General features: G+C 50.2%; 1 protein-coding gene across 1 annotated transcript; it reads left to right on the top strand.

The window, feature by feature from the left end:
- Window positions 1–10879, top strand: Mrap (melanocortin 2 receptor accessory protein). Its single transcript, XM_021210013.2, has 3 exons — window positions 1–466; window positions 8508–8607; window positions 10333–10879. The coding sequence occupies exons 1-3, from the start codon at window positions 361–363 to the stop codon at window positions 10508–10510; spliced, it is 384 nt and encodes a 127-aa protein (XP_021065672.1). The 5' UTR covers window positions 1–360; the 3' UTR covers window positions 10511–10879.
- Window positions 10880–12441: the final 1562 nt, after the last annotated feature.

Genomic DNA, 12441 nt, shown 5'->3' on the forward strand with positions numbered 1-12441 from the left:
AGAGGCAAAAAAAAAAAAAGGATAGTTCTGTCTAGCACTGCCAGGCACTTTCTGTCAAATGATTTCTTGCCCAGTTCCTCATCCTTCCACGGAGAGGCAAGCTGGAGCCAAATGGGAAGCCGCGTCTCTAGCAGCCAGCTTTTCTCGATTTGGAGGTTTGTCCAGGAGAGACAGGAACCAGAAGCCCTACAGGGGAACGGCCCCCTGACCTTCCAGTCACGCAGCTCTGATAAGTAGGCAGGCCCCATGCCAGGAGAGCCACAGACAAGCCGGGCGATTCCGATAGAAATTAGTTAAGCAATCTTGTCCCTGGGGCTCCGGGTGAGCCTCTGACAGACATTGCCGTCCGCGGTCCCAGTCATGGCCAACAGGACCAACGCCTCTGTCCCATTCACCAGCTATGAGTATTACCTGGACTACATAGACCTCATTCCAGTGGACGAGAAGAAGCTGAAGGCCAACAAGCGTAAGTCGGAACACAGGAAGGCAGCCAGGCAGAGGCTGGGGCTGAGCCAGAGGTGGGGCCCTCTTGGCTTTGACCATCCCTCACTAACTCCGGCAGACACGCCCGGCAGGGTTAACACAGCTGGTGCACACACAGATATAAGCGAATCAGGCGTGGGACACAAACTGTATCTGCAACTTTCAGTCGTAAGGCTATGAGTTAACTTGACATAAAATCAAGCAAAATGTTTCTTTTAAAAATTCACATCTATTTATTTAGGGGGTGGGGGTGCTTCGGTACAGCTGTGAAGGTCAGAAGACAGCCGGCGTGGGGAGGCTGTTCTAGTCCTCCAGCCCAGAGCCCCTGGTATGGAGACCGCCAAGCTTGGGAGCCTCTTTCATCCTCGGAGCTCTCTCCCTATCTCAGCAGTGACCTTTTAAGATGAATGCATTTGTTCACCTCTCTTTCTTTCTCTGTCTCTATCTCTGTCTCTCTCTGTCTCTATCTTTTTCATACACACACATACACTTCTTTATTTTTTATATTTATTTTATTTGTTTCCATTTATTTCTAATTATTTTTATTAGCATATATTAATTGAATAAAATAGTGGATTTCATTATAACATTTCCTAATGCAGATAATGTAGATAGTGTGATTTTCTTTTTTGTTTCTTTGAGAAGGGGTCTTATTACATAGCTTTGGCTCTCCTGGGACTCACTATATAGCACAGGCTTTGCTCAAACTCACAGCAATCCTCCTGCCTCAGTTACCCAGGTTCTGGGGCCACAGGTGTGCATGACCATGGCTAACTATGGACTTTAATCCTATTCAGCTCCATCACCCTCTCTGGTCTTTCCCCCTGGTCCCCACTTTCCCAAATAGTTGTCCTCCATTTTCATGACATTTTTCTCTCACCCTGCGATGCTGGGGGTTGAACCAAGAGCCTCCCAGAGCCCCTTCGCTTCTCTTCTGAAGGTACAGTTCCTGATGAAGCTGCCTCTGCTTGGGCCTCCAGTAAGCTGAGCGAGGTTCCTCAAACTGCATAGCTCACCTTTTCTCACTTTCTCTCACTGTCCTTACTGAGATCTGGGAGATCAATCCCTGCCACCTCTCAGATGTCTGTTGTAAGCTCCACTAAATTACCAACAGTGTTCAGTGGGCGTGGCCTTGGGATGGGCGTGGCTTAACATCGGCTTGATAGGCTGCTTTTGTTCATTTCCTGGGCACCTCGGCCCCTGGCACCTGGGAGGTGATCTTCCCAAATCAGTCGAGCTATTTGGTCAAGGTCAAAGGTCATCCGAGGAAGTGAGCCTAAAGACACAGCCCTGGGATAGTGCTCTCAGACAGGGAACCTGCCTGGGCCTACCCTACTAAAAAGTCTATATTTCCCTCACAATATCCACATAATGACTCTATCAGAAAGCAAATGGAATTTCTCAAAGGGATGAAATAGTTTCCATATGGAAGGGAGAAAACTGGTTATATATCAGCTCAAAAATAAATAAATAAATAAATAAATGAACGAACGAGCGAACAAATAAATAAATAAATAAATAAATGCTAGTGTTTCAGAAAGTAGGCAAAGACCAGGCAGATCCCCTGGGGACAGCCTTCCAGTGTATCCTCTGAGGCCAGCTTCCTGTTTCATTTCCAACTCGCAGTATTCAAACGCAGGTGCCCGTCCACGCTTCTTAAAGACTGACCTTGGGCCCAGTACTCTCCGAAGCCCTCTGTGTAGACAGCCGGTGTGCTGTGTGTTGTCTCATGGAAGGTAGAGAAAAGTACCCTTCAGGGGCAGGTTTTTGTATACGTGACTCACAGTGAGGAAGGCATGTAGGAGGAGGAAGTAGTGGGGTGGGTGGAAAATGTACCCACTTACAAATACTGCAGCAAGTTCTGAAGCCGAGGGAACATGTTGGCCTGGACAAAATGTAGGTTTCCCTTTAGGAAACCTTTTTTGAAATGAACACCATTCAGATGCAAAGCTGAGAGATCTTCAGATTCTGTAATTTTTTTTTGAGCGTGATAGGTGCCATGCTTGGTCACCACCTGCTCTGTAAAGCTGCTTCACTGTTTTGGGTGGGAGGACTCCTGGCCATCTTAGAGTCTGTGAGTTCAGTCTTGCCTGATGGCCTAAGTTCAATTCCTGGGACTTGGACAATAGGAAACTCACTCTGAAGTTGTCTTCTGACTTCCACAAATACGCTGGGCCGTGACACGTGATAAATAAATTCAGTAAAGACTATATTAATTTGCAAGATGAAGAAGTGGCTCAGTGTTTAAAGCAAAAGGATGAGGACCAGAGGTCAGATCCCCTGAGTCCGCATTAAAACTGGGTATGGTAGCCCAGATCTGTAATCCCAGAGCTCCTATGCAAGATAGGAGGCAGAAATAGGAAAATCTGTGGGTACTCATGGGCTAGCTAGCCTCGGGGACACAGGAGCAGCGGGACCTTGTATCAAATAAGGTAGAAGGCAAGGACCAATGGCCATCTGGCCTCCACATGTGCCCCGTGGCATTTGCATGTGTCCATACACACATATATATGACATACACATACATACTATTTTTTTTAAAGATTTATTTATTATTATATCTAAGTACACTGTAGCTGTCTTCAGATGCACCAGAAGAGGGTGTCAGATCTCATGACGGATGGTTGTGAGCCACTATGTGGTTGCTGGGATTTGAACTCAGGACCTTCAGAAGAGCAGTCGGTGCTCTTAACCACTGAGCCATCTCTCCAGCCCCATACATACTATTGGTTTGCTTCTGAACTTCCTGGTTTCTTAGGAGATTAGTTCTGTGTTGCAAAGGATGACATAACAGTTGCATCCCAAGTCACCTCCCCCGCCCTCAAGTCACATCCCCCAAGTCACCTCCCCCAAGTCACCTCCCGACCCCAGAAGAGAGGAAATCAGGACTGAGCTGAAGCTGTGGCTGCCATATTCAAGCAGCAGGTCAGCATCTGCTGTGATTCTGTCACGGGCACTTTACAAGGACATTAGCTGTGTAGGGTTCTGTGTAGCGTGTGTCTGTTTTATGGAGTATGTTAACACAGTAGAGCTGGTGGGTTTGATTTCATGTCTGTCACCCTCTTGGGGGCCACACTAAGAAGAAAACCAATCCCACATTCCAATCTTACGGAGACAAAGCAAATTATCCTAATAAGATGGCTCTCCAGTGACTGGTTAGTGCCCCTGTTCAGAGAGCAGCAAGATAGACTGATTTCCCTTGAGGGAAACTGGCTGTACTGCTCTGTTATCCACCTCTGTGGTCCATATGTCTCTTTCCCTTTAATTATGGGTCAGGACGAATCTGTCATCCACATCGACTTCTGCTGCTGCCCTGCCTCTGGCAGCTTCAACCATGCTGTTGACTCACTGCTGCTCCGAGAGCCGAGGGGAGGAGAGCAGAAACACACCGTGAATCCATCGCTTCCCAAACAACAGGGGCTTCAGCATACACAAGGCAAAGGGTTGTGGCTAGCTGCTTTCTCCCACAGGAACAATGTATTCCAGACTTACACACACACACACACACACACACACACACACACACACGCACGCACGCACGCACACGCACGCGCATAAGCACATGCACAAGCACACACACACAACCTAAATCCTGAAATCGATAAAGACAGATGTCACAGTGTTTGCTTCCGAGTACTTTCCTCAAATGGCCTCTCAGAGGGCAACTTGGGTGACTGTGTCGCTGGATCCCTGTGACCTGAAGCTGGCTCTATGTAACCACAGCACTCTCTGGAACATCTCTGGAGAGAGGTGGCATACAAGTGCTCAGGGTGGCTTGTATCTGGGAACTAATTAGGGATGTGCTCTGAATATTTGATCGATAGATAAAGGCGAATGCATGTGTCCTCAGAACAAAAGCCAGCTTTTACTTGTTCCCGCTCAGTAGTTGAGAGAGAGAGAACGCTAAGAGGTGGGGCCTAGCGGAAGGAGGTTAGGTCGCTGATCGTATTCCCTTGAGGAGGATATTGGGGTCCAGGACTCCGTCTTTATGCTCCCAGGTTACCATGACGTGAGCAGGTCCATTCCATCACATGCTCTGCACCACGACCCCCAGTCTCACCAAAGAACCTGAGTAGCACATTGAGCAACCACAAACTGAAGTCTCTAAAACCATGAGCCAAATTCATCACCCCCCCCCCTTAAGTTGTGTGTCAGGGACTTGGTCACGGTGTAGTGGGGCAAACTGTCAGAGAAGCCCTCTGACATAGGCAAAGCTGGTCATGCTTGCTGCAAGTTTTCTTGTAAGAGGCAGGGTCTTGTTACATTGGCCAGGCTGGTCCTGACTCCAGAGGTCCTCCTACCTCCATCTCCCAAGCAGTTGGGACCACAGTGTGCGATGCTCTGTGTGACTCGGGATCCTTTCCTGGTGAATCCTCCATTGGTATTTGATTCCTCAAGGTCCACAGTGGGAACTGGGAGAGGAAGGAAGGGCAGAAGAGAGGAGGGTGGGGGAGGAGAAGAGGGATGGAGGAGGAAAGACTGAGCAGGAAGGCAGGGAGAGGAAGCAGGGTGTGGGGTGTGGGGGGGTGGGAGGGGGAGTCAGTGTGGGTGCGGGAGAGTAGGGGTTGGGGCTGGGGGGTTGCAGGGATGGTTCTTGCTTTTAGAACAAAATGTTCTCTGTGAGCACTCATGAACTTTCAATAGAAGAGGAAGAAACTATTTTTCTTGGCTTTCTTTTTCAAAGGAACACGGTGGGAGTGGATTTAGCATAGAATTGACTATTGGCTACTGATCCTCATTTTAGTCTGACAAAATTTAATTTCACTTCTCTGTAGGCCATGTGTTCCAGGCAGGAGGTCATCTCATTTCCTGTTCCGTATCAGGCATAATGGCCACGGTTGCACAGATAGCTCTGAGAAAGGAGGCACTTGGCTGCTAAGTGCTTGAAGCTGTCTCCTTTGAGGAGCTGGTGGGACTTACTGAGGAGCTGTGATCTCAAAGGTTTCATCATTTTGATGAAGAGGAAAAGAGAGCATTAATGTCCACAGAAATCAGAAATACTTCCAGAAGAAAAATCCCAAACTAAATTTTGAGAAAGCATCTGCTCATACCCGGGAGTTGTTAAAGAAACTGTCACTCTATAGGAGTCCGGGCACGCGGAGGGATGCTCTCAAAGCGATGTTGTATAAACTGACCATGGTGTGGTTAAGGGAGGGTTTTCATTATAGATCTGAGAGAGAACAGCCAGAGGCATCTGGATGAGTCCAGAGCAGAGAAGAAACTGCACTGAACATGCTGGCAGAAAGGGCACGGCGGGCAGGCAGGACATGGCGGGCAGGCAGGGCACGGCAGGCAGGCAGGGCACGGCAGGCAGGCAGGGCACGGCGGGCAGGCAGGACATGGAGGGCATAGCCAGGGCAGACAGGACACGGGGGGGGGCACAGTGGGCAGGCAGGACATGGGGGGCATGGCGGGCAGGCAGGACATGGGGGGCACGGCGGGCAGGCAGGACACGGTGGGCAGGCAGGGCACGGCGGGCAGGCAGGGCACAGTGGGCAGGCAGGACATGGGGGGCACGGCAGGCAGGCAGGACACAGCGGGCAGGCAGGTCACGGCAGGCACGGTAGGCAGGCAGGACACGGAGGGCATAGCCAGGGCAGACAGGACACGGGGAGGGCAGGCAGACATGGCTAGGGCAGTCTTTGAGTGTGGGGATAACAAGGAACATAGAGAAAACAGAGAGAGCAGGGCAGAGTGGGAACAGCGGGAAGAGCAGGTTATGATGAGGAGAAGCTGAGGGTAGAGAAGCTGAGAGCTGGAGGGAGGCTCAGGAAGCTATGGAAGGGTTTGATGGTAGAGAAGCCTGTGACCTGGACAGAGGTCACAGAAGCTATGGAAGGGCAGGTGAGAGGGGCAAAGGCTGCTTGAAATGCCTACCTTGTGATGCTGAGGGAGCCTGGAGGCCAGCATGAGCTTTGATGACACCACAGATAGATAGCCTTGAGTCCCTTCTGCCAGAGGTAAGGGAAACTCCTTTTGGCTGAGGAGAACCAGTTTCACACGTTCCCGAGGAGCCCCACCCCCCACCCCCACTCCGGCTGGAGCTCATTTCTGGACTTGGACAGCCTTTTGTGGGCTGGAGAACTGGAGCTTCCTCTGGACCTGGCATCTTTCAGTGTAGGACATCCATTATGATCTCTCCCTTCCCAGGAGCCCAGAGACCCTCTAAAACTGCTCCATGGTTCTTACCTAGGGACAGAAAGGGAGAAGACACAAGGGCCAGCGGTGGGCCTCTGCTGTCCTTGCGTCCCTGACGTGTGAACGCTGTAAAGGACTGATGTATTAAAAGGCAGGGGCTTGTGTCTTTATCCAAGTATAGCACCCTCCCCCGTGTGTGTGTGTGTGTGTGTGTGTGTGTGTGTGTGTGTAGTATAGTGTGCAAGCACACATATGCTGGTGGACATCTTTCCTCAATCCCTTGCCACTTAACTTTATTAAGACAGGGTGACTCATTAAACCTGAAGCTCAGCAGCTCATCAACTGCTGACCGGCCGGTGATCGCTGGGGATCCCCTTATCTTCACTCCAAGATTCCAGCAGTAGGGTTACAGACGAGCTCCTAGCTTTTCCATGCGTGCTTGCGATCTGACCGCAAGTCCTCATACTTGCGCAGTAGGCTCTTTACCAGCAGAGTCACCTCCTCTGTCCTAAGCCTGTTTTGATGTTAACTGTTAGGGTCTGAGGTCCACTTCTGCAAATCTTCAGTTTCTCTACCTGTCTAGGTCATAGGAAGCAGAGATAGCATTTCCTTTTCAAATATGGCCAACGATATCTATCCACAGATTGAAATTACTTGAAAAAAAATCAGATATGTACTAAAATTAGACAGACTTTTCTTGCGCTTATTCCCTATGGAACGCAGTAGCTGTCTGTATGCACCCATGTTAAACTGGGTCTCCAGTTCATCTGGAGATGACTGACAGTTGTGGCAGCATTGCGCAGGCTCTGTGGCACACAGTGGGCTTCCATAGTGGACGTAAGCATCCGAGGATGTTGGTACCCACTCGCTAGCACTCCTAGCCTTGGAATGGCTGGGAGTCCTAAGAGCAGGGATGCCAACACGTATGGCCAGAGCCCGTTTCCATTCACTCAGATAACTTACACAACTCTCATATGATGATTTCTGTGGATGGTTGCTCATCTGTCTGTATTCACAAAAAACCTTTTGTTTTTGATGCAATGTGAGACTGTCTTTTGTGCTAGCTCTCAACATCTGTGTAGCAATTCATACTAACAGAAGGCTATACTGCAGGGTTCCATGCTTACTAAGTACTTACTGGGTTACTATTCCTCAACAGTCTCTTTCGGCCACGCATTGAGGGGTGTCCCTCCCAGCTTGGGCACGTCGTTCTCACAGCCATAGGTAACCACCCTAAAACCCCCATAATATGAACATTCCCAGCTATCTGACAAATGCTCCTGACCTGGAGCCTTCTGACCCGCCAGGCTCTCCACAGGGACGGAAGAGACTAAGCCTATTTTCTGGTTTCCTCTTGCCCTGAGCCATACATACGGTCACAGTGCTGGGTACAACAGTGACTGTTGCTTCTCTACCTGAGTCACTAGCCAGTTCCACTCCACGGAACCAGGTGCCAGCACACTCCTCCACAGGGGTAAGGGCCTGACCTCTAACAGGCCCTGGGAAGTTCTTCTAGGTTTTGGGAATGGGGTCCCCAATGCTGTTCCTCCTGGGGCCTGTCACCAAGGCTCAGCAAGAGTCTTGTTATACAAGAAAAGGAAGTTGTAAAGTCACCACTAGGGGTTCTTCTTCCAAGCAGGAGTGGCCGCTGGAGAAAGCTTGTGCGGAGCCCAAGATAATACTTAGTTTGCCATCAGCTGAGGAGAAGCTGCTCGGACACTTCTCTTTCCTCCCAAGGCTGTGACTGGAAACCTCCCCAGCCTTAACAGCTGGCAGAGACACCATTTCCATGCAGTCACTGGCTCTGGGCTGCACCGTCTCCTGACTTCTGGCTGAGGACCATTCTGCTGCCTGGCAGACTCAGCTGATTCTGTTCCTTCCTGCAGATTCCATCCTCATTGCCTTGTGGTTGAGCCTGGCTACCTTCGTGGTGCTCCTCTTCCTCATTCTGCTCTACATGTCCTGGTCAGGCTCCCCACAGTTGAGGTAAGTAGAAGGCAGGCCTTGGGACAAATGCAGATGTTGACTGGTAATACTGTACAGTATCCACAGGACCTGCACTCGTTCATGCTAACATGAATGAGCAGGTAATGGCCTCACAGTGACAATCAGTACATACAGAAGTGGTTCCACAAGTTTATGTGAGTACAGCCTGTGATGTCTGCACAGAGTCCACCTAGAGACCCACTTAGCATGTCCTCATCAGTAAACCATTCATGATTCTCCCTCAGAAACATCCCGCTGAGTGCAAGAAGCCAAACATAAAACCACAATGCCTCATGTCCTTCACGTGAACTATCTACAACAGGCAAAGCCAGAGATAGAGGGGAGACTGGTGTCACCTCGGGCTTGGAGGAAGGAAGATGAAAGGAAGGAACTGGTAATGGGGTTTCTTGGGAATGGTGTCATTCTTTCAAAATTAGCATGGTGATAGATGCATACTGATAGTAAGGAGCCCTGGGTAACATCTTGCATGTATGGACTTTGTAATATAAAACAGTTAAAAGAAAACAGAGCCCAAATAATGCCAGGAACCAGTTAAATGCTATTGATGGGCTCACAGGAAATACAGGTAAGGTGCCTCTGGCCACTGCCTCTTGGTCAATCCCTGCTGGTTAAATTAGAGGTGTACTTTGGTAGCTCCAAGCACTAAGGCTAGTTCACTGTATGGAGAGTCTCTGGTGCTGGGTAACTGGCCTTCTAGATTAGTCTCCCTTGTAACTGCTGCCCTAGCTTCTGAAATGCAGAAGCAGGGAGAGAGATCTCAATGAGTTTGAGGCTACATGGAGCTCTAGTCTAGTCAGGAGTGTGTGTGTGTCCGCACGTGTGTTTGAGTACATGTGTGTGTGTATTTGTATTGGGGAAGTATAGGGGAAGTATACACACACACACACACACACACACACACACACACACACACAGTTGAAGAGATGGTGCAGTAATTAGGGACACTCACTATTCCTCCAGAGGACCCAAGTTGGGTTCCCAGTTTACAACTGCCTGACACCCAACTCCAGGGGATCTCATATCCTCAGATCTTTTGGACTCTTTGGGTGTCATACACTTACACTGAGACACATAAGCCTGATTATTTTTAGAAATCTAAAAAGAAAGCAAAGGCTCCCGAGGCACTGTGTGAGGACCCCACCCCCACTCAGAGATAAGACAGACTTACTTACACAGATGGTGGCTTGGCCCCAGCAGTTCTTCCCTACCCCTGGCCATGGCCTTCATTGTGTTAGCATTGCAGCCACATGGAGAATGGTTCTCCAGCTGAGCCTATTGCTGGCCCCTGCTCCCCCTGCCGCCACACACGAGGCGGTATGGGATCATTCTGTGAATAACACCAAGGCAGGTTCAGGTAGGGAGTAGTGGCCGAGGTTCATGCAAGACGGCCATGGTCACTGTCTTTGGCACCCCCAGGGCCCTGAAATCCAGAGAAGACAGATTTCTTAGCTAAAGTCCATTAGTGAGGCTGTGAAATGAGCTGACTTAGGTATGCGGCCAGATGCCTGAGGAGAGATGAACACAGGTGCAAAAGCCGGCACTGAAGGGACTCAGGGCCTGGTTCCCAACAAGACACCTGTGTATCTCTGGCTCCTCAGCTTCCCCACAGGCTCAGGTCAGGAAGGGACAGATAAGCCCTCTCCAGCTAAGAGCTATTCTCTAGCCAGTCCCTTGATGTTTGCCTCTTGTTTGCTCTGTCCACAGGCACAGTCCCCAACCTCAGCCACTATGTCCATGGACTCACGGCTTCAACCTCCCCCTGTGCCTCCGGAGGGCCTCCCTGCAGACAACGGAGGAGCCAGGAAGGAGAGCTGGCACTGACCAGTGGTTAACGCAGCAGAGTCCTTCCGTCTCAGCCCCGGGGCCCCTGGCTCTCCCCTAGGACCAGGTTCAGGATGGGGGTCCCAGGGCATCAGCTGACCTCACGCTCAAGCAGTGGTGAGCCTGGAGACAGAACTTCTCAACTGTAGAATGGATGATGCCAGAGAGCCAGTCGTGCTCAAGCAAACGGGTGAACTCAAGCCAACCCGGGCAGCTACGTCTTTTTAGGGCCGTTTACAATGGCCTTAAATGGAGCAGGAAACTGACCGGGACAAAACCAAGTTTACAAGAGGACCATCACACACATTAATAGTCCAGCTAGGATGCAGAAACCACCCTAGACACAGCTGATTCTGTTGAGCATGCTTAGCCTGCTTGCCGCTTACATTGCTTTGGGATACATAGGAAAATAAAATGTGAATTAGATAAATAAACCTTTGCTTTCCTCTGTCTATATCACCCTTCTGTCTGAGCACACTTGGTACACACACTCGCATGAGGATGCCAGGGAAGCCTGAAGACCTCCCGTGTGCCCTCCACTGACACAGTGTGCACCCTCCCGGGCCAGCTCACCCAGATCACAGCTCCTCTGCCCCACAGCCTTTCTCGACAGAGCCCCTGAAGCTTCTCTGAATCCGAGGGAGCCAGCCAGCCTTCAGCACTGCCCCGGGATGCTGAGTTCTCAAAGCTAGCAAGCAGCTTCCCATTACAGATGCTGCTTTGTGGAACCGTGGGTCTGAGGGTCTCAAACAACTAGGTCTCTAGTACGGAAGGCTTGGTTGATGAGACACAAGGCCCCGAAAATCGAGAGGTGCACCTCTGGCTGCAGTCAGGGAGATGGTAGGCTTTATTCTTAAATAATGGCTGTCCCTTTTCACCACTGTTTATGCTAAGGCAGCCTCTTGGAACTGATGGGGGTGGGGTACTGGCAAACCCCAGATGAGCAAATCCCTTCTGTGAAATGGCAGCATTTTAGCACAGAATCACTTCTGGCACACTTCGGCCTCTTATACCGCTTCCGTCCAGCGCAGTGCGAAGGTGAAGTGTGCAGTGACCACACTGCTTATAGGACGACAAGAGATGCCTCCACACGTCAGTAGAAAGGTGATCCGCTTATTCTCACAGATGTGGACTGTAGAAGGCCAGCTGCCACTCAGTCTCTACAGGGTGAGGGCCAGGTGTGTTCTCGCCAGACTTGGGGATGGTGAAGTTAAACAGAAGACGGAGAGAAGAGCGGCTCCTGAGCTCAGATCTGCTCTGCAGTCACTGCCACCACCTAAGGCCACCGGTGTCCCTGTGATCTGACCAGACTGCCAGGAGAGGGAAAGGGAGGGAACACGAGCTGACTTCTCACCATAGCCTACCTGGACCCAGGGTCAAGCCAAGGGCGGCTGGTGCCATCAGACTGCAGGTGAGGTCACCTTACAGACCAGAGTCCTTGAACTTAGGGGAGGCAGAAGATGGAGCTTGTGAGAGGCTGTGGAGACTTGCTGGGGTCTGGTAGCCCTCTGGCTTTAGGGACACAGGCACGACCCTGTCTTTTCAGCCAGTGTCTCTCTGCATGCTAGTCAGAGGTGCACAGAGGGCAGGACAGTCTCCCTAAACTGCAATCTAAAGTCGGCTCTCCACCTCAGCGCCCTCGGGCTTCCTGTGTGTTCTATGCAGCTAAAGGTAAATGACCCTTGTCTTTATATACGCTGTAACAAGATGACACACAGATGCACAGAACAATGTAAACAAAACCAAGCCATTCTTAGTACCACATACACGCCGCACAGACAAGCTAAATCACCAGCTCCCAAGTGGCACATCAGACACAAGGGACCAGCGTCTACAAGTATTTTATCTGTAAAAATCCATGAAATTTCACAATGACTTTTATCAGGGACAACACCTAGTAACAGTGAACCATAAAAGTTAAATTCTAAACTAGAATGCACGTCTCTGGAATAAAAATTTAGGTTGTAAAATGAAACAAAGTACAAAAGCAAC

This window comes from Mus pahari, chromosome 12 (genome assembly GCF_900095145.1).
Source record: "Mus pahari chromosome 12, PAHARI_EIJ_v1.1, whole genome shotgun sequence".
Lineage (NCBI taxonomy): Eukaryota > Metazoa > Chordata > Mammalia > Rodentia > Muridae > Mus > Mus pahari.